The sequence below is a fragment of the Dipodomys merriami genome, unplaced genomic scaffold, assembly GCF_024711535.1.
Source record: "Dipodomys merriami isolate MVZ:Mamm:240054 unplaced genomic scaffold, mDipMer1.0.p SCAF_11, whole genome shotgun sequence".
In the NCBI taxonomy this organism is placed as follows: domain Eukaryota; kingdom Metazoa; phylum Chordata; class Mammalia; order Rodentia; family Heteromyidae; genus Dipodomys; species Dipodomys merriami.
This window is the reverse complement of record NW_027202382.1, coordinates 14605206-14627927: the sequence shown is the minus strand read 5'-3', so window position 1 is coordinate 14627927 and position 22722 is coordinate 14605206. Positions and strand designations below refer to the sequence as shown.

Sequence of the window (22722 nt, the reverse complement as noted above, 5' to 3'; positions counted from 1 at the left end):
TTCTTGGTCTTTACTAAAATTCACTATATATCCTACAGGGAAGCCCCATGGTAACTAAATCGCTGAAATATACACACATTAAGCCAAATTAAATGTTTATTGAACATTTACGTATTATGTAGGAGACTATGTGGTCCTGTTCAAGACATCTCAAGTTAACTACAAATTGGAATCTAAGTCATAAAAGTGCACGGTTTAGGGCTGGAGACACAGTAATAAGAATGCCTGCCTAGGAAGTCCAAGACCCTGAATTCAAACCTAGTATCTCCAAAACGAAATAAAATAAAATTGACTCACGGTTTCAGGTCTTACACTGAGGTCTTTGAATTGATACTGGTACAAGGTGATAGATAAGGATCTAGTTTTGGTTATCTGCATGTGGATCTCCAGTTTCCCCAGCACCATTTGTTGAAGAGGCTTTTTTCTAGCCTAGGTTTTTGGCTTCCTTAACAAATATACATCTGTGTGGGTTTATTTCTGGGTCTTCTATGTTTAATTGGTCCTCAGGCCTATTTCTGTGCCAGTACCAAGCTGTTTTCATTACTCTGTAGTCATCAAATTTTTTTATTTCTATTTTCATTGTCTCTGTAGTAGAGTTTTAAGTTTGGTATTGTTATGTCTCCAGCACTACTTTCCCTGCTAGAATATTGAAAAGGGTGACACTGATCAAGATGCATTGTATTCATAAACTGCTTTGTTAAATGGCAACTCCTTTGTACAACTACTTAAATTTTAAAAATAAATAATGCAGTTTGGGGGAATATGCTAATAGATTACTTCCTTTCCATAGCTGGAACAAATAAAATAGAACTAGGTCTCAGGAAAGCAGAAAGCAACTTTTTTCAACATGAAAGAAGTAGCAATTATAGATCACATGAAAGAAGTAGCAATTATAGATCACACTGAGAAATACCTGTTATCATCCTGAAACCAGAACAGAAGTGGTCTTTGTTTTTTTTTTTTTTTTTTTGTCGTGAGGCCTGAACTCTGGACCTGAGCACTGTCCCTCAGCTCTTCAGATCAAGGCTAGTGCTCTACCACTTGAGCCACAGAGCCATTTCCGGCTTTTTCTGCTTATGTGATGCTAAGGAATCAAACCCAAGGCCTCATGCATATGAGGCAAGCATTCTACCACTGAGGCACCTTTCTAGCCCAGAAGTGGTCATTCTTGATTGAGTTCTACTAGAAATGGATGACTCATTCTACCAAGCAAGTAATATTGATTCTAAAAGACATGATGGTAATCAATCCCCAAATATTAAATATTGGCACTTATTCTTTATTTCAATAATTTATTATGATTTCATTTGTGATTTTTTTCAATAGTGGTATTTTAATTCAGGGCCTTTTGTTTAACTAAGTAGGCATTTTACCACTTGAGCCATGTCCCAAGCTCATTACAGGGATTTAACAATGAGCACCAATTATTGATGCACCAATGAATACAATCCACTGCCAATTTTGTCTGTATTTTTTCATATACTTTTCCATATAGCTTATGAAGTGCTATCATAATTTCAAAGGAAATATTATATTGGCATCTTGAGTTATCTTTTGGCTTACCAGAGGTTTCTGAAAGGTATTTTCCAGTTTCTGGAAAAATTAAAGATAAATCCAGAAAGGCTATCAAATTCTAGTCCACACTGAATATGTCTTAGATTATAAAACTTTACTTTTTATGATAATAGCTCACAAGAAATAAGTATATATTATATAAAGTCTGATGTAACTTATAAGATTAAAAAAAAAGGTGGGGGCTGGGAAGTTGGTAGAGCGTTTGCCTTGCATGCATGAGGCCCTGGGTTCGATTCCTCAGCACCACATAAGCAAAAAGAAAAAAGCCGGAAGTGGCTCTGTGGCTCAAGTGGTAGAGCGCTAGCCTTGAGCTGAAGAGCTGAGGGACAGCGCTCAGGCCCAGAGTTCAGGCCCCACGACCAGACCCCCCCCAAAAAAAAAAAGGGGGGGGTGGGAGGGTGGGAGATGGGAAGGGGAAACAAAGGAGGAGGCAACAATGCTTGATAAGAAATGTACTCATGGGGCTGGGAAGGTGGCTCAGTGGTAGAGCGCTTGTCTTGCATGCATGAGGCCCTGGGTTCGATTCCTCAGCACTACATAAGCAAAAAGAAAGAAAGCCGTAAGTGGCGCTGTAGCTCAAGTGGTAGAATGCTAGTCTTGAGCTGAAGAGCTGAGGGACAGCGCCCAGGCCCAGAGTTCAGTCCCCATGACTGGACCCAAAAAAAAAAAAAAAAAAGAAAGAAAAGAAATGTACTCATTACCTTGCCCATGTAATTGTAACCCCTCTGTATGGTATTTTCACAATAAAAAAAAAAAGATTTAAAAAATTCCTTTTTTTTCATTTTTTGCTTTTTGACATAGTACCTCACTATGTAGATCAAGCTGGCTTCAAACTTGCCATGTAGCTAGGCTACACTGACTTACAATGTTATGTTACCAAGGCTGGCCTCACACTTAAATCATGTTATGTGAGATAAGACAAGCTCATAGAGACAAATGACACTTGTGATCCTCTGTCTTAAGTCTCTCAAGTGCTGGGATTATAGCTGTACCACTAACACATATATCATACTGTTCTTAGGAGCAAAAAAAAAAAAAAGGTCACCTTTCCATCTTCCATATAAAATCTACTATATTTTAGTTTTACTTCAGTGTTACTTCTAATATTCTGCTCTGTATCATAGTTACATTTTATTTATCATGTTGTTAGTGTACAAACTAGTTGGAGGATGGATCATATCTCTTCATCTTTGTGAATGTAGAATGGTTATACACAAAAATGCCTTGAAATGTTCTCCAATGCTGACCTATGCTTCAGCTGTCAAGTAAGGTATATTGGGATAACTGCATAAAGACCGCAAGACAAACTCTGAAGCTTATTCTGCAATAAAATTCCTGTTGAAACTGGTTCCAGTGGTTCATACCTGTAATCCTAGCTATTCAGGTGGCTGAGATTTAAGGATCGTGATTCAAAGCCAGCCTGGTCAGGAAAGCTCATTGAGATTCTTATTTTCAATAAACTATCAAAAAAAAAACTGGAAATGAAGCTGTGGTTCAAGTGGTAGAGTGCTATCCCTGAATACAAAAGCTCAAGGAGTGCGCACAGGTCCTGAGCTCAAGCCCCAGGACCACCACCACCCAAAAAAACATCCGAGTGGTATCCACAGCAAAAACAAATATATTACTTTGGACAGCAGTCTGAGGTTTCCTAAAAAAAAACAACTAAACATAGATCTTCCTTACAACCCAGCCATACCAGTCCTGAGTATCTACCCAAAACATCACAAGCCAGGATACCATAAAAATATTTGCACATCCATGTTCATTGCTGCACTATTCACAATAGCCAAGGTGTGGAAACGGCCCAGATGCCCTATTATTGATAAAGAGATCAAAAATATGTGGTTCCTCTACACACACAATGGAATTTTACACAGCCATTAGAAAGAATATTATATCATTTGTAGGGAAATAGATGGACCCAGAACAAATCATGTTAAGTAAGTCAAGCTCAGAGAGACAAATGGCACATGTTTTCTCTCATATATGGGAGGTAGACCTAAAATACACTAGGACATGATCAATTATATGGGACTCTAGATATTCACACAGTGAGACCAAAAGAGGATATTCTTAAGAGAGAACTACAAAGGCACAATGTCTATATTTATCAAAATGAACTCCAGGAAATGGAAACAACAGGCTTTTTCTTTGTTGCTGTCTTCGTTTTCTTTTCTTTTGGTCTTATTTGTTCATTCTTGTGTCTTTGGGAATCTTTGGGAATGTAAAGGGAGGCACAGAAATGGAGGGACAAAGGGTAACAAACACAGTGATATTCACTAAACACATATTGAAAATTAACTATACAATTTGTGGGTAAGGACAAGAGGAAAACTGGGAGGGAAGGGGTGACATTGTTCAAAAAGAAATGTACTCATTACCTGACTTATGTAACTGTAACCCCTCTGTACATCACCTTTATAATGACAATTTTTTTTTTTTGGTCAGTCGTGTGTCTTGAACTCTGGGCCTGGGCGCTGTCCCTCAGCTCTTCAGCTGAAGACTAGCGCTCTACCACTTGAGCTACAGTGCCACTTCCAGTTTTCTGGTGGTTTCCTGGAGATAGGAGTCTCACGGTCTCTCCTACCCGGGCTGGCTTTGAACCGCGATCCTCAGATCTCAGCCTCCTGAGTAACTAGGATTACAGGCATGAGCCACCAGCGCCCGGCCTATAATAACAATTTTTTAATCTAATATATTAAATGCATATACCAACACAATATATACCCAAGACAGACTATTAAAATCCTCTGGTACATTTGTCTAAGGCTAGAAAACCTGCAGTTTGCTAAACCTAGCCAAGTAGGAAATTCTATAATTTAACTTTTGGGGAGAGTTAGTGTATGTCCCAATATAATTACCTTTCTTATTTTACATGAAAGGAGGTTGTATTTCAATGGATGCCTGATTAATTCCGAAGTATATTCTGTGTGTGTGTGTGTGTGTGTGTGTGTGTGTGTGTGTGTGTGTGTGTGTGTGTGTGTGTGTGTGTGTGTGTGTGTGTGTGTGTGTGTGTGTGTGTGTGTGTGTGTGTGTGTGTGTGTGTGTGTGTGTGTGTGTGTGTGTGTGTGTGTGTGTGTGTGTGTTGTTACTGGGGTTTGAACTCAGCACCTAGGCACTGTCCCTTAGCTTTTTCACTCAAGGACTGGCACTCAACCAGCTCCAATTTCAACCTTTTTTGGTGGTAATTGAAAATGAGTCTTATAGACTAAGCTGGCTTCAAACCTTGATCCCCAGATCTCAGCCCCTTGAGTAGCGAAAATTACAGGTGTGAGATACCAGTGCCAGCTATATTTTAAATCTGTAATCAGACTTTCTGAATATTTCCTAACTCTTAAACTTTTCAAAACAATTATACCTACCATTACATTGTCTGGGTTGGGTTTTTGTTGGTGGTGGTAGTGGTCATGGGACTTGAACTCTGGGCCTGGGAGCTGTCCCTGAGCTCTTCAGCTCAAGGCAAGTACTCTCCCACTTGAGCCAAAGCACCACTTCCAGTTTTCTGGTGGTTTATTGGAGATAAGAGTCTCATGGACTTGCCTGCCAGGGCTGGCTTTGAAATGCAATCCTTAGGCTGGGAAGGTGGCTCAGTGGTAGAGTGCTTGCCTTGCATGCATGAGGCCCTGGGTTCACTTCCTCAGCACCACATAAGCAAAAAGAAAAAACCTGGAAGTGGCACTGTGGCTCAAGTTGTAGAGTGCTAGCCTTGAGCTGAAGAGCTCAGGGACAGCGCCCAGGCCCAGAGTTCAAGCCCCACGACTGGACCAAAAAAAAAAAAGAAATGCAATCCTTAGATCTAAGCCTCCTGAGTAGCTAGGATTACAGGCATGAGCCACCAGTGCTCGGTTGTTTTTAAAACTGCATAGTACTTTTATATCATTGTCAAATTGATACTGCCACATAGTGAGACTGGCTAGCATCACCTGCAGGTATTATTTTATCATCATTTTATATTTCACAAGGAGAGATTCTAATACCTCAAATTTAACATGTCCAAAACCCAAATAATAATCTCTCTATATGCTATTCTATTTCTATCCCAATTTCCAACACCACAGAGAAAAACTTGATTCCATGTCTTTTGGGTCCCCCAGATAGAGTTTCCCTAGTCTATTTTTTAACCTCTATTTTATATATTATCAAACTGCATCTTGTTTCATATTAATTGTACACTAGTTAGTTGCCATTTCCCCTTCTAGACTCTGAATTTCTTGGGGACAAGGCCCAGTTCTTACTCATATAAAAATTATACACCCAGAGTGACTAGTTTGATGCCTCACCTATACCAAGGCTCAATTAATGTTTATGGAATTGATCACATCCTCCTTGTACGTTTCAAAATACTTAAGAAAATGGGCCCATATGGGCTGGGAAGTTGGCTCAGTGGTAGAGCGCTTGCCTTGAATGCCTGAGGCCCTGAGTTCGATTTCTCAGCACCACATAAACAAAAAGAAAAAAGCCAGAAGTGGCACTGTGGCTCAAGTGGTAGAGTGCTAGCCTTGAGCTGAAGAGCTGAGGGACAGCGCCCAGGCCCAGAGTTCAGGCCCCACGACCGGACCCAAAAAAAAAAAAAAAAAAAAAGAAAAGAAAATGGGGCCATACCAAGAGCAAGTTATTGTAACTTCCAAAGGAATTTCACAACATGATCTTATTTTTTTTCTTAAATTTTTTTTATTGTAAAGATGCTGTACAGAAGGGTTACAATGAGATAATTAGTACATTTCTTTTAATTTTTATTTTTTTATTGTGAAAATACTGTATAGAGGGGTTACAATTACATGGGCAAGATAAATAGTACATTTCTTATCAAGCATTGTAGCCTCCTCCTTTGTTTCCCCTTCCCATCACAACATGATCTTATGTAGTTTGAATCTCATCAATTTTACAAAGTACACTTAAACCATAAAAGGTGGGGGGGGGGGTATGTTGATATTATGGTTAAATTCACAGCCTGGGTACTGAGGGTTGGTTTTGTTTGTTTGCTCAATCAAACCTGGCTCTCTTGCATTTGATCTAAACCTCCACATCCAAATCCAGATTTCTGCTGGTTAACTGGAGGTAAGAGTCTCTCAGATTTGCCATCACTTCCATTTTTAGACTGTGGCTTGCCGAATGTTTTCAGTGGTTCAAGATTTAAATAAACCTAACTACAAATTGTCAAGTTTACCAACTTCTGTCCTTCTGCCTATTCCTTGGACTTTTTTTGTTTTACTAACTTTCTGTATTTTGTTGGCCTTCAACGAAAGGCCTTAGGCCTTTCCTGTATTTCATGCCCCATCTTGATATATATTTTCTGTTCCTTTTTGTATGCCAACTATCCTTGTCTTCTGTAAGCTCTTTCTTCTTACCATAATGCCTTTATACTATTTCCTCTCCTACAAGTTTCTTCTTCCCTCAATTGGTTAAAAGTGTCTCTTCTTCCAATTCTTGGTTCAATTTTCACTTTATAGGGAAGGCTTCTTTGACCTAAGTAAGTACATTCTCTATTACATATTCTCAGAGTAATACCTACCCTCTTATAACGTATCAGCTGTATTCTTACTAGTTATAAGCTTATATTAATTTGTATGATTCTTCTGTGATTAATATCTACTCTGATTATTCTGTAGTATAACTCTCAAGAGGGTAAAGGATTTATTTTTCATAAAATTCTGCTCTAAGTGTCTAACACAAGAGTTGTTGAAATCTAGATGAACGAAACCCTTAGCACTCTCCTTAAGGTCTCTAAATCATCATCACCTCATTATCTATCCAATCAATAATTTTGCATCCACTTAACAGGGAAATCAGTTCCCTCTTCTATTCTTTCTCCTCAAGCTCTAGAAACTCAAACTTCTTATTTTTTTTTATTTTCTTTTTTTTTCAGACATAAAGGTTTATTGAAAAATTGCTTAGAAGTTAGATGCAGTAGCTCCTGCCTTTTTTGTGTGTGAAAATACCATACAAAGAGGTTACAATTACAGTCAAATTTCTTATTAAGGGCTGGGAAGGTGGCTCAGTGGTAGAGCGCTTGCCTTGCATGCATAAGGCCCTGGGCTTGATTCCTCAGCACCACATAAGCAGAAAAAAAACAAAAACAAAAAAAGCCAGAAGTGGCGCTGTGGCTCAAGTGGTGGAACGCTAGCCTTGAGCTGAAGAGCTGAGGGACAGCGCCCAGGCCCAGAGTTCGGGCCACAACCAGACCCCCCCAAAAAAAAATTCTTATTAATACCATTATGACTCTTATCTTCATTACAACTTCTAAATGAATAGCCTAAATTTACTCATTCTACTTCTTCATGTCCCAAATATTCATAAACTATTTAAATTTGATGCTGAACTTGCCATAATGAAACTACTCTACTTTTCAGATGCAATGATCTCTTTTACTGTTTCTGAGTCCTCAGTATCATTCAGCTCTACCATCTGATCATTCCTTCTTGAAATTCCCCTCTATTCTGGGAGGAAGGAGACACTGACATATACTTCCATTTTTCTGTAGTTCTGACCACATCTGTCAATCTGTCCACTTTCACACATGGAGTCCTTCACTCACAGCATTAGCCCCCTTTTGTCTCCTCTCTTATCATTCACAGGCATTTGTACTGAAGCCAATGGCTTCACTGACAAAAATCTACGACTCTCAAATAGTTATCCCTTAAGACATACTTCTCTACTAAGTTACGGATCCAAATTTTCAGGTATTAATTTTAAGGCTCATCTGAATTGAGACTGTTACATTCAACTCAATATATGAGATGTATACATAATCATATAGATATATGTAGCACATATAACATTTATAACACATATACATATGTGCTATATATATATATATATATATATATATATATATATATATATATATATATTACTGATGTATTTATTACTAGAGTTTTAACTCAAGGCATGTGCTTGCTGGGCAGGCACTCTACCAGTTGAGCCACCTCCAGCCCTTTTTGGCTTTAGTTGTTTATCAGGTAAGAGAGAGAGAGAGAGAGAGAGAGAGAGAGAGAGAGAGAGAGAGAGAGATCTCTCTCTCTCTCTCTCTCTCTCTCTCTCTCTCTCTCTCTCTCTCTCTCTCTCTCTCTCTCATAGGGCTTGAATTCAGGTCCTGGGCACCATCCCTGAGAGTTTTGCTCAAGGATAGTGCTCTACCACTTTGAGCCACAGCTCCACTTCTGGTTTTCAGGTGGTTAATTGGAGATACAGTCTCACAGACTTTCCTGCCAGGGCTCACTTCAACAAGGATCTTCATATCTCAGCCTCCTTAGTAGCTAGGATTACACGCATGAGCCACCAGTGCCCAGCCTGTATCTTTGCCTGACTTCAGACTGCGATCCTCTTACCTATGCCCTTCTGAACAGCTGGGCTAACTAGAACTAAAGCCTAGCCAGGCGCCCAGTGGCTCACACCTGTAATCCTAGCTACTCTGAGGATAAGATCTAAGGATTGTGGTTCAAAGCCAACCTGGGCAGGAAAGTCTATGAAACTCTTATCTCCAATAAACCACTCAGAAAACAGGAAGTGACCAAATAGATGGTGATGTTTAAGAAAACAAAAGCAGGGCTGGGAAGATGACTCAGTGGTAGAGTGCTTGCCTTGCATGCATGAGGCCCTGGGTTTGATTCCTCAGCACCACATAAGCAAAAAGAAAAAAAGCCGTTAGTGGCGCTGTGGCTCAAGTGGTAGAGCGCTAGCCTTGAGCTGAAGAGCTGAGGGACAGCACCCAGGCCCAGAGTTCAGACCCCACGCCCGGACCCAAAAAAAAAAAGAAAGAAAGAAAAAAGAAGTAGGCCAGGTGTTAGTGGTTCACGCCTGTAATGCTAGCTACTCAGGAGGCTGAGCTCTGAGGATCGTGGCTCAAAGCCAGCCTGGGTAGGAAAGTCTATGAGACTATCTCCAATAAACCACTAGAAAACTGGAAGTGGTGCTGTTGCTCAAGTGGTAGAGCGCTTGCCTTGAGCTGAAGAGCACAGGGACAGCATCCAAGCTGAGTTCAAGCCCCACAACCGACAGAAGAAAAAAAGAGAGAGAGAAGAAAGAAAGGAAGAAAGGAAGGAAGAAAGAAAGAAAGAAAAGAATGAAAGAAAGAAAAGAAAGAAAAGAAAGAAAGAAAGAAAGAAAGAAAGAAAGAAAGAAAGAAAGAAAGAAAGAAAGAAGGAAAGAAGGAAAGAAGGAAAGAAAAGCAGAGCATCATTCAAAGGAGCAACAGGCTCTATGATATTATCATGGGTATAGATGGCTGAACTGAGGACAACCCTCTCTTTGTTAAGCAGGCTTCCTTTTAACTTCAGGCTGGAAGTTTCTATAAATTTGGCTCATAACTAATTGAGAGAAATTATGTTGGCCCTATAATTCATCTTTGACATACTTCAAATTCTATGCAAACAATTATCTTCCCACTGTCCAATTGCCAGCTCCTCTTTGGTTGCCAGGCACATCTGCTCACTTCACTGCCCTCCTTCCAATTCCTTCTTAATATCACTCACATTTAAATACTATAGAAATCAATAAAACAAACAGTTGCTAGAGAAAATTAATAACCCAACATACCTGTCCTGACCATATAGTACCAAATTAGTATTTAGTATACAGAAATATAGAAGCAGCCAACAGGGTGAAAAACAGATTCTTTAGGAGATCCATATTTTTTTTCTTTTTCTTTTTTTTTTTTTTGTCGGTCGTGGGGCTTGAGCTCTGGGCCTGGGAGCTGCCCAGTGCTCAGCTCAAGGCAAGCACTCTACTACTTGAGCCACAGCGCCACTTCCAGTTTTCTAGTGGTTTATTGGAGATTAGAGTTTCATAGATTTTCCTGCCAGGGCTGGCTTTGAACCATGATCCTCAGATCTCAGCCTCCTGAGTAGCTAGGATTACAGGCGTGAGCCACCGGCACCCAGCAAACATTAATGATTCTTCTTTTTTGCTTTTTTTTTTGTCGGTCATGGAGCTTGAACTCTCAACCTGGGCGCTGTCCCTCAGCTCTTCAGCTCAAGGCGAGTGCTCTACCACTTGAGTCACAGCACCACTACGAGATCTATATTTCTAAAACCTAAGACTTTCACTATTTATCTGATTCTTTAGGAAAAAGCAGCTAGAATATACCTCCTAGCACAAACTCCATCCTGTCATATTTTTACTCTACTTTTCATTACTGTGGAGTGATAAAACAAAAACACATTAAGAAGCCCTCATGATTCCATGTGAGCCTCTCTCACAAATTCAACTGATAGTCATTCTTGAAGATTACAATTGAGAAAGAACATTTCATTGTCATTAGAGAAGAACAGAAAGAGGAAATAAAATTTCCTTTATTAACTGAACATAAAATTTTACCATTTGCTTAAATTTTTATTATTCCACTTCCTAGTAATCATAGAAAGGATCATAACAAAGCAGGAAATGCAAAATAGCTTCATAAACTTCCTCATGCAGAGCAGTTCAACCTAGGCATTATATGCAAAAGGAAATAAACTTCAACAACTCTAGAAAAATGGGCTTCATAGCTTTTCTATGACAGTTCAAATATGACAAAACTGAACATTAAAGCTACTGAGGAGGTTGAGACAGGAAGAACATTACCCTAAACAAGAGTAATATCTTTATTAAAAAAAAAAAAAGTATATACATAGCTCAACCTAGTGGTACAAACCCATAATCTAGGGAAGAAAGATCATTAGTCAGAGGCCAGCCTGTACTACAAAGTGAGTCCCCCTTTTCTATTTAATTTTTTTTTTTTGTCGGTCGTGGGGCTTGAACTCTGGGCTTGAGCACTGTCCCTCAGCTCTTCAGCTCAAGGCGAGCGCTCTACCACTTGAGCTACAGCACCACTTCCGGTTTTCTAGTGGTTTATTGGAGATAAGAGTTTCATGGACTTTCCTACCCAGGCTAGCTTTGAACTACGATCCTCAGATCTCAGCTTCCTAGGTAGCTAGGATTACAGGCGTGAGCCACCGGCACCCAGCCCCTTTTTTAATATATGAAATAAAAAGCCAGGCACTGGTGGCTCACGCTTATAATCCTAGATACTCAGGAGGCTGAGATCTGAGGGTCGTGGTTCAAAGCCAACCTGGGCAGGAAAGTCCATGAGACTCTTATCTCCAATTAACCACCAAAAAACTGGAAATGGTACTATGGCTCAAGTGGTAGAGCACTAGTCTTGAACTGAAGAGTTCAGGGACAGCGCCCATGACCAACTAAACAAATACATAAAGCCAAGTTCAGTAGTCTGTAATCTTAGCTACTCAGAAGACTGAGACGGGGAAGATCATAGGTTCAACAGCACCCTGGCATTGAATTCTAGTCACAGTACCAACACACACACACACATACATACACACACACACACACACACAGTAAAATAAAATTTATTAGGCTGAGTATATGGCTTAGGGTTAGAAAGGTTGTCTGCCACGAATAAGGCTCTCAGTCAGCCACTGGTGGCTCATTCCTATAATCGTAAACTACTCAGGAGGCTCAGAACTGAGGATCCCAGATCAAAGCCAGCCTAGACAGGAAAGTGAGATTCTTTTTTTTGTTGTTGTTATCCTTTTTATTTTAATTGTGAAAATACTGTACAGAGAGTTACAATTACATGGGCAAGATAATGAGTACATTTCTTATCAAGCACTGTAGCCTCCTCCTTTGTTTCCCCCCTTCCCATCCCTTCCCATCCTCCCTCCGCCCCCCCACCAAAGAAAGTGAGATTCTTATCTCCAATTAAGCACCAAAAAGCCAGAAATGGAGCTGAGGTTCAAGTGGTAGAGACCTAGCTTTGGGCAGAAACACTCAGGACAGCATCCAGGTGCCAAGTTCAAGCTCCAAAACCAGTACACACAAAACACACAATAAATGCATATATACATACGGACTCTGAATTCAATCTCTGTAAAATAAGTAGTTTATTAATTTTTAAATAGGGAAAATTAATATTTAGTGTTAGAGTCAAGAGAGCAGTAACTTCTGGGAAGGAAAGAAGGGTATTGACTGGGGCAAAGAACACAATGGGCCTCTAGAGTGTTGGTAAGGTTCTATTCTTGACCTGACTGGTTGTAGTCAGGCATATATAAATTTTATAATTTCATAATAATTCAGCGGCCTTCTACTTAAGCCTATAAGTTAAAGCAAAAGGCAAGGGGAGGGGCGTTGCTTGTTTTGTTTGTTTTTAGAGATAGAACCTTGCTATGTTGCCCAGGCAAATGTTCTTCCTGTCTCAGCATCCAGAGTAGCTACAACTAAAAGCATGTGCCATTATGGCACAATAAAAGCAGCAATAAAAGTTTTTCAAAATATGGGCTGGGAAGGTGGCTCAGTGGTAGAGCGCTTGCCTTGCATGCCTGAGGCCCTGGGTTCCATTCCTCAGCACCACATAAGCAAAAAGAAAAGTCAGAAGTGGCACTGTGGCTCAAGTGGTAGAGTGCTAGCCTTGAGCTGAAGAGCTGAGGGACAGCGCCCAGGCCCAGAGTTCAGGCCCCATGACCCGACCAAAAAAAAAAAAAAAAGTTTTTCAAAATATACTTATAAGCCAGGTGCCAGTGGCTCACACCTGTAATCCTAGCTACTCCGGAGGCTGAGAACTGAGGATCATGGTTCCAAGCCAGCCCTAGGCAGGAAAGTCCCTGAGACTCTTATCTCCAATAAAGTACTAAGAAAAAGCCGGAAGTAGTGCTATGGCTCAAGTGGTAGAGCACTATCCTTGAGCACAGAGAGGCTCAGAGGCAGAACCCAGGCCCTGAGTTCAAGCCCCAGGACTGGCAAAAAAAAAAAGTTAAATATTTAATATATACATATATAATATATATAAACACATACGTAGTCATCTAAAAAGAAATGTACTCATTACCTGACTTATGTAACTGTAACTTCTCTGCATATTACCTTGATAATAACAATAAAAAAATACAAATCTGAATAAAATATACATATAGCACTAAGGTACAGCACTTGCCTAGCATGTATATGGTTCTGTGTTAGAGCTCCAGCACCATGAAAACAAAAGAATGTATATATAAAATACTTGACAAACAAAGAATCTTGCTTTATCCAGGCATGATGGGGCAGACTGCATGTTTGAGGCCAGACTGGGCTACATAACAATACCCTATCTCAAAAAGAAAAAAAAAAAAAAGCTGGGCACTGGCTCATACCTATAATCCTAGATACTTTAGAGGCTGAGATCTGAGGATCACAGTTTGAAGCCAGTCTGGGCAGAAAAGTCTGTGAGTCTCTCATCTCCAATTAACCACAAAAAACCTGAAAGTAGAGCTATGGCTCCAAGTGTTAAGAGTGCTAGCCCTGAGCAAAAGTAGCTCAGGGTCAGCACTCAGGCCAAATGCAAATCACATGACTAACCAAAAACAAAAAAGTTAGAGGGGCTGGGAAGGTGGCTCAGTGGTAGAGTGCTTGCCTTGCATGCATGAGGCCCTGGGTTCGATTCCTCAGCACCACATTAGCAAAGAGAAAAGAAAGCTGGAAGTGGAGCTGTGGCTCAAGTGGTAGAGCACTAGCCTTGAGCTGAAGAGCTGAGGGACAGCACCCAAGCCCAGAGTTCAGGTCCACGACTGGACCCAAAAAAAATAAGTAAATAAAATAAAACTTAGAAAAAGAGGGGTGGAGCCGGGCGCTGGTGGCTCACGCCTGTAATCCTAGCTACTCAGGAGGCTGAGATCTGAGGATCCCGGTTCAAAGCCAGCCGGAGCAGGAAAGTCCGTTAAACTCTTATGTCCAATAAACCACCAGACAACTGGAAGTTTCGTTGTAACTCAAGTGATAGAGTGCTAGCCTGAACTGAAGAGCTGAGAGACAGCACTCAGGCCCAGAGTTCAAGCCCCATGACCCACAAAAAAAAAAGAAAAGTCTGAAATACACAGCACAGACAGAGATATAGAGATAGAGAGAGAGAGAGAGAGAGACAGAGATTAGACAGACAGACAGACAGATAGATAGATAGATAGATATAGATAGACAGACTTAGCATAAGACTTAAGAGTACAACTCTTACAAAAATCTTGACTTTTGGGGGGAGGGGGCGGTTGCTAAGGATCGAACTCAGGGCCTTGTGCTGGCAAGGAATCATTTTTCCACTGAGCTAAATCCCTGACCCAAAACCAAACTTTTAGAAACTAAAAATGTTGAAGATGGGGCTGGGAAGGTGGCTCAGTGGTAGAGTGCTTGCCTTGCATGCATGAGGCCCTAGGTTCGATTCCTCACACCACATAAGCAAAAAGAAAAAAGCTGGAAGTGGCACTGTGGCTCAAGTGGTAGAGCGCTAGCCTTGAGCTGAAGAGCTAAGGGACAGCACCCAGGCCCAGAGTTCAGGCTCCACAACGGACCAAAAAAAAAAAAATGTTGTAGCCAAGCATCAGTGGCTTACACCTGTAATCCTAGCTATTCAGGAGCCTTAAATCTGAGGATTGAGGTTCAAAGCCAGCCTGGTCAATCAAGTCCAGCTCAAATTAACCAGCAAAATGCCAGACCATAGTCTGAGGGGAGAGGCAGGAGGGAGAGGTGGAGAAGGGGTAGTGCTTATAAGAAAGTTATTTATGGGGCTGGGAAGATGGCTCAGTGGTAGAGCACTTGCCTTGCCTGCATGAGCTAGAAGTGGCGCTGTGGCTCAAGTGGTAGAGTGTTAGCCTTGAGCTGAAGAGCTGAGGGACAGCACCCAGGCCCAGAGTTCAGGCCCATGACCGGACCCAAAAAAAATAAGAAAGTTATTTATGACAACAGCCATAACAGAGGAAACTGGTTCTTTGCCCCTTCACTACTACCTGGCTAAGGCAAGGCACAATCAAGTTCCTACTTGCCACAGGAACTATAAATCAAAATATACCTTAATAAGTCTCCCTGGGTAGAATTCTCCCACAATCCTGAATGTCTTATAAATATTTGAGCTATCAAAATTCACTTTCTAAGAGATTCTTGGTAGTACTGCCATTAATTAGATGGCTGATTAGTAATGATAAATCATGATAAAGATTTTAACAGCACGTCACAACATAAATCAACTTGGTCCAGCTAGTATCACTAATGACAAGCTTTATTTTTATAATGCAAGTGATACTGTGTCCTTTTCTTCTTTTTCCCCCCAGTCATAAGGATCGAACCCAGGGCCTAAGCAAGTGCTCTAGCACTAAGCCACCATAACCATAACCACCCTGTTGCTCAAAGTTCTTTATGTTAAGCTGAAATCTGATTTTCTGTTACCTTAAACCATAGACCACTATTCAACAAAATAATCTTAAGTTTTAAAACTCTTTTCATTTACCATTATGATTCTCTACTTTTAAACCTTCTCACAATTGAACTTCTCATGTTTTTTTTTTTTTGGTCCGGTCATGGGGCCTGAACTCTGGGCCTAGGCGCTGTCCCTGCGCTCTACCACTTGAGCCACAGTGCCACTTCCGGCTTTTTTTTTTTCTGCTTATGTGGTGCTGAGGAATCGAACCCAGGGCCTCATGCATGCAAGGCAAGCACTCTACCACTGAGCCACCTTCCCAGCCCCTCATGTTTTTTTTTTTTAAATACTTTCTATACCTTTCATTAGTCTTAACCAATCAACTCCTCAAAAAAAATTTAATCTTCTTGTTATTATTTCTCAATGTGCCTTTTACAAGGAAATACCTCAACTAAACACAATCCCAGGTCTGATCTGGCCAATGCTATTATGTCACCATAAGCCGAACGGTACAAGAACAGTGCCAGTCAGTATATGATTCATTGCCAAATTAGTAATCCTGTCCAAGACCACAAGTGCTTTAAGGGTTTCAAGGAGAAGAAAGATCACTGTGGACTACTGAAGTTTTCAAAAACAAAATAAAACAAAAAATAGACTTTAAACTGGAAAAGGAAGAATACATTTTAGATAAGCAAAAAGTATCAAAGAGTATTTCAGGGGCATCAGTACAGAACAAAGCAGATGCTGCAATGAACAAAGTCAATGCTTAAACAGAGTATCAAGATTAGGCCAAAAAGGAAAGTCAGTCATTAGATTGAGAGCCTTTAATCTGTAGGAAGCAAGATGAAAAACAACCAACTTAACATTAAAAGGGAAAGAACAGAATAGGGACCAGTGGCTCACACATGCAATCCTAGCAGTAGCTAGGAGGCTGATATCTGGAGGATTATAATTCAAAGGAAAGCTGGAGGCATGGCTATTAGATGGTACTAGATACCATCTCCAAAGCAACCAGCAAAAAAGCAGAGCTGAAGGCATGGCTCAAATGGTAGAGCTCCCACCTAATATGCTTAAAGCCTCGAGTTCAAACCCCAAACCACAATAAATAATAAATAAATGGGGGGCTGGGAGGATGTCTCAGTGGTAGAGTGCTTGCCTTGCATGCATGAGGCCCTGGGTTCGATTCCTCAGTACCACATAAGCAGAAAAAGCTGGAAGTAGCTCTGTGGTTCAAGTGGTAGAGTGCTAGCCTTAAGCTGAAGAGCTGAGGGACAGTGCCCAGACCCAGAGTTCAGGCCCCACAACTGACACAAACAAAACAAACAAACAATAAATAAATAGAATAGCAGAATTTCCAGATAATGAAAGCTGCTAGAGTCATAACAAATGAAATGCCAGCAGTTACTTCTCTGAAGTTATTTAAGTTTAATCAAATAGGAATTTCTGATTTAAAAATGCAACTGCCTGAAGAATCTTTCATAAGAACTAGTCCCATAATACAGTGTGGCAATAGAGAATTAAACCATTCAAGCAACATTGCAAAACCCAATCTCTCCCAAATCCTGCTACTCGAGAGCAGGGATCTAAAGGAATAAATACACTCCCAGATGCTCAAAGAAAATGTCTCACTGAAACCAAAGCAAAATTCTCATTAATGAAAAATCAACCATGAAAGAAGAAAAATTGTGTGTCTCATAATCCCCGGAAATAACCAAATCCCATTTGAGGTTAATGCAGATTTAACAAAACAGTGGAGAACAGGGCAAAGCAGTTCCATTTGTCAGCAGCAGCTGGGAGAAACACTGGTATCAGAGAGATCACAAACAACAATGCTTCTAATCTGTACCGCCAAAAGAAACATGAACTCCATCCAGTAAAGGGTGCCAGGAAAAGGCTCCTGAAGACTGTAGTAGATCAAAATCAAGCTACCTTATCCCATCTACCGATGTGTTAGGCAGGAACTTGAATGTCAGGATCAAATTCTTGAAGTAGTCCAAACCTTACATTTTCTGATCAGTTAATCTCTCTATAAAAAAAATAAAAAATAAAAAATCACAGTCCTTGTAATCAGCCTAAAACCAGCATTGAGCTTCAATTAAGCCACGCACTGGGAAATACCATACTAAAAAAAAATCGAGACAGGGAGGGGGAGAGAAAAAGAGAGGGAGGGAGGGAGGGAGGAAGGAAAGTAGAAAGGAAGGGGAAGGGGGGGGGGAGAATCTACTCACATGGAGCCAAGTCTATGACCCATACCTCATCTTAAATCCTAGAGTTCTTTCTTGTTTTAAAATGCTTATAATCCCCTATCTAGGGAGGCTGAAGCAGGAGGATCTCGAATACAAGGCCAACCTGGGAGAAAAAACAATGCACCTCTCCAAGCGGATATAAGAATAATTTTAGCCTCGACTATAAAGCTTGAGGTTCAAGAAAAGAACCGAAGACAAAGACAAGCAATCGTGAGAGATGAAAACCAAGAAATTCACTATCAGAAGGGATGTGACAGCTGTACCGCTAACGCGTTCCAAGAGTGATGAAAAGCACCTGCTACCAAGCAAACTATAGTTTTCTCGTGCAAGGAGAAGAAAAGAATGAGAAGCTGCCACTACTGACTGGCGCCAACTACCCGCGGCCGCCTTTCTCATTCACTCTGGTTAGAGAACCCTGCCCGTGATTTACAGGACCTGAGTCCGCCACCCAACACTCTCGAGTCTTCAACCGTCCCCAGCGGCACCGGAGAGGACTCGGGAAAGAGTGGGAGAAGTCTTCTGGGGGTAGAAACGGCTGTTTAACATATTTGTCCCCCCAGGCACGGATGGCAAGTGAAGTTTGGGGTGAGGTGGTAACGGCGCTCACTAGAACCCTAGAGCCGAGTGGCAATGAGTCGGGGACCCCCGTCTCTCCTCCCCTGCCCCAAGCAGCACACTCACCGCGCACGCAGAGCAGTGACATGGCCGAGAAGCCGGCGAGCCTCCGCCGCGCCCCGACCGCGCCGCCGCCTCACCGGCCCGGCCTCTCCCTTTTCCTCAGCAGGTGCCGCGGCGGCTCCAGCTAACCGCCCCACAGGTCCGGCAACTCCTCATGGTTCCGGTCTCAGGCAGCGCCCCGCCGCTCCCGCGTACCTACTCCAATCCTCACCCTCTGTAGGAACTTGGGATAGCGTCGTCGAGTAGCGGGCGGCCAGCTGGGGACTGGGTGCGGCACCACGGCGCCATAGCTGGGAGGCAGAAGTAAAAAGGACTCCCTCCCGTCACTCCAACCGGAGACCCGAGCAAGCGCCTGGGCGGAGCCAACCCGTGGATTCCCTCCCTCCAGCCAATCAAATCACGACTAGTCCTCAGACCACGCCCCTCACTCACGCGCACGTAAGAGGTGGAGTCCCCTTACACTTTGGAGGCTTAAAGCCGGGATGGGAGCGGCTTGCCCTCACCTGTGTGAAGCTGGCAGCCCCTTGCTCCTCCCACGTGGGTTAAGTTTCCTCACCAAAACAGATTCTTTTCATTGAAGAATTCCTATTGGGCTTCCTGAAAGGGACTAGCCCTTAAAGCTGACTGGCTACTTCCAAAATAATTTAACAAGATCGTATCACACAGTAGAATGTTGTTTTGTTTTGTTTTGATTTTGAACTGTAGTCCAGGATGACCTGGAACCTTAATCCTCCTGCTGGCCTTCCAAAAGCTGGGATTTACAGAATTACACCACAACACACAGCACTCCACGTTTTAATTTCAATCATTTAAACAAGTGATTAAATTCAGTTATTAAAGTCTAATATCAGAAGACCTCACATCTTTTTTATGCTCATTTTGTGTTTGTGTTTGAAATAATGCCTGGTATGTAAAAATCAGATCATATTTAGTTAATGAAGGATGGAGAAGAAGCATTTTAAGCACAGTGGTTTTGAAAAATGGTGCATGCACAGGTGAGGAACTGGAAAAAGCCAGATGGTACAAAGTAAGAAGATATGTAGTATGGTGTACAGATCTATCATTTCCACTCCCAAATTACTTGGTTTTTTATTAATTGGTTAGAAATAACATGTGGGATTCTTCTTCAGATGATTCTAATGTACTGCCAGAGTTGAGCACCACTAGAGTAGATATTTTGTTGGCCTCATTAGCTCAGGATTCAGTGTTGACAAGTTCTTGGCTCCATGGGATTCTGCTTGCCAGACTCAAGAAAAGTCTATTTAACAGAATCTTTGCCCTCCAAAATCAGACCAAGCTACCCCATCATCTCTTTGTACCTGGAGACAATATAGAGTTATAGAAACAATCTAATGTGATTGGGGAGAGTGTGAACTTGGAACTAATCAGATTCAGCTAGTGTATATTTTTCTTTTTTTTTTTCTCGTATCAGTTGTGGGGCTTGAACTTGGGACGCAGGCCACGCTTTTGAGCTTTTTTGCTCAAGGCTAGAGTTCTACCACTTAGAGCCACAGCGCCATTTCTAGAAATATAGCTAGGACTACAGGTGTATTTTACTTTTAACAGTCTCTATAAAGTAGCTAGATGGACACCAGTGGCTCATACCTGTAATCTTAGCTCCTCAGGAGGCTGAGATCTTAGGATCCTAGAAACTAGGAGTGGTGCTGTGGCTCAAAGTATTAAAACACTAGCCTTGAGGGGGCTGGTAATGTGGTTTAGTGGTAGAGTGCTTGCCTAGCATGCCATCAAGCCCTGGGTTTGATTTCTCAGTACCATACAAACAAAAAAGGCCAGAAGTGATGTTGTGGCTCAAGTGGTAGAGTGTTAACCTTAAGCAAAAGAAACTCAGGGACAGTGTCCAGGCCCTGAGTTCAAGCCCCAGGACTGGGGGAGGAGGGAAGGGAATGGGACACTAGCTTTGAGCAAAAGAGCTCAGACAGCACCCAGGCCCTGAGTTCAAGTCACACAACTGACAAAATAATAGATAGCTAAATAAAAATAAAGTAGCTTAAGAACTTCTTGCCTCCACCATTCAAGTGCCTGCATCCAGTCTGTTTGTATATTTTCTCTATTATCATGCAACAAATTACTCCAAAAATTAATAGCCTAAAACAACAACATTTACTCAGGCCTGATGGTGTTTGCCTATATTATCAACACTTATGAGGCTAGGCAGGAGGATTACAAATTTGAGACCCACCTTTGTTACATACTGAAGCTCAATCTCAAAAAGAAAAAAATAAAAGTAGAGTTTTTGTTTTTGTTGCTGTTGCTTGTGCCCAGTGGTGGGGGCCTGAAGCAGGGCCTTGAGCTTTCCCTTAACTTTTTCACTCAAGGCTAATACTCTGCCGCTTGAGTCACATCTCCCCTTTCAGTGATCTGATGATTAATTGGAGATAACAGTCTCTCAGATTTGTCTGCCCAGGCTAGTTTCAAACCAGGATCCTCAGATCTCAGCTTCCCAAGTAGATACAATTACAGATGTGAGCCAGCTAAATCATAGTTTCTGTGGGTCAGGAATCTATGCACAATTCAGAGTTAATCTGGATCAAAGTTAATCATAAAATGCAATCAAAGTCCTGCTTGATTGAGGAAGCTCACTTCCAAGCTCACTTGTGATTATTGACAGGACTTAACTCCTCCAGGACTATTGGACAGAAAGCCTCCATTCCTTATTGGCTATTGGCTACCTCAGTTCCTTATAATGAGTATCCCTCCAACCAGCATGGCAGTATGCAAGTTGAGAAAACAATAAAGTTTCCTGACAAAATAGAAATTACCATGTTTTGTAACCTAACTATATAAGTGACATATTTGTGTGTGTGTGTGTGAGAGAGAGAGAGACAGAGAGACAGACAGAGACAGAGACAGAGACACAGAGACAGAGAGAGACAGAGAGAGTCCTAAGGTTTGAATTCAGGGCCTGGGCAATGTCCCTGAGCTTTTTTGCTCAAAGCTAGTGCTCTACCATTTGAACCATATCACCACTTCTGGCTTTTGGGGGGTTAATTGGAGATTAAAATCTCAAGAAGGGCTGGGAAGGTGGCTCAGTGGTAGAGCGTTTGCCTTGCATGCATGAGGCCCTGGGTTCAATTCCTCAGCACCACATAAGCAGAAAAAAAAAGCCAGAAGTGGCACTGTGGCTCAAGTGGTAGAGCGCTAGCCTTGAAGTAAAGAGTTGAGGGACAGCACCCAGGCCCAAAGTTCAGGCCCATGACCGGACCCCCCCAAAAAAACCTCAAGAAATTTCCTGCCTGGGCTGGCTTCAAACTGAGATCCTCAGATCTCAGCTTCCTGAGTAGCTAGGATTTCAGTGTCTGAACACAGCCAGGTAGGTAGTAAAAAGGCATCTTAGAAATCTGCCTACCATACTAGGATTTATGAACTAGTTGTGGCATCTGTAACACTGAGGCAGTTAAATATCTCAGGGATATGTTACATATATCAGTTACATATATCAGGGAATAATAATACTACCTACTTCATAAGATAGTTTAAGGTTTAAATGATGAAATGTATCAGAAGTAGAGGTATGGCTCAAATGGTAGAGTGTCAACCTTTAGCAAAAAAGCTAAGGGAGAGCATGAGGCCCAAAATTCAAGCTACAGTACTTGCAGGAAATGAAAGGAAAGAGGAAAGGAAAGGAAAGCAAAGGAAAGGAAAGCAAAGGAAAGGAGGATGGAAGGAGGGAAGGAAGAGGGAAGGAAGGAAGAGAAATAATTGCTGGTTCTAAGAGTTAAAACTACAAAAAAAATCATTGGGCATGGTGAGCACAGCCTAGGAGGAACTTACCCTAAACAGACAATCTCTCTCTATTCTTTCTCTCTTTCACACACACACACACACACACACACACACACACACATACACACACACACAGAGCAACTAGGGTGTACGTAGGAGTGGAGGTTGAGAAATAGACAAAGAGTGTTAGACAGGAGGAACATAGTACTGCCCAATAATCAAGGTACCATGAAGAGCTCTTTGGCATAGACATATATAGAGTTAAGATCTATGCCAGTTGTCTCACACCTGTAATTTTAGCTATTCGGGAGGCTGTGATCTGAAGAT

At 41.6% G+C, this 22722-nt stretch overlaps 1 protein-coding gene across 5 annotated transcripts in view; it reads right to left on the bottom strand.

Moving 5' to 3' along the window:
* Unc13b (unc-13 homolog B) overlaps positions 1-18938 on the bottom strand; it is a 174449-nt gene extending 155511 nt beyond the window's left edge. For all 5 annotated transcript variants that reach the window (XM_070009369.1, XM_070009371.1, XM_070009367.1 and 2 more), the window contains exon 1: positions 18655-18938. In XM_070009369.1, the coding sequence (XP_069865470.1) occupies positions 18655-18676 (22 nt within the window). In that variant the 5' untranslated portion in view covers positions 18677-18938. The remainder of the gene's footprint in view (positions 1-18654) is intronic.
* Between the last annotated feature and the right edge of the window lie 3784 nt (positions 18939-22722).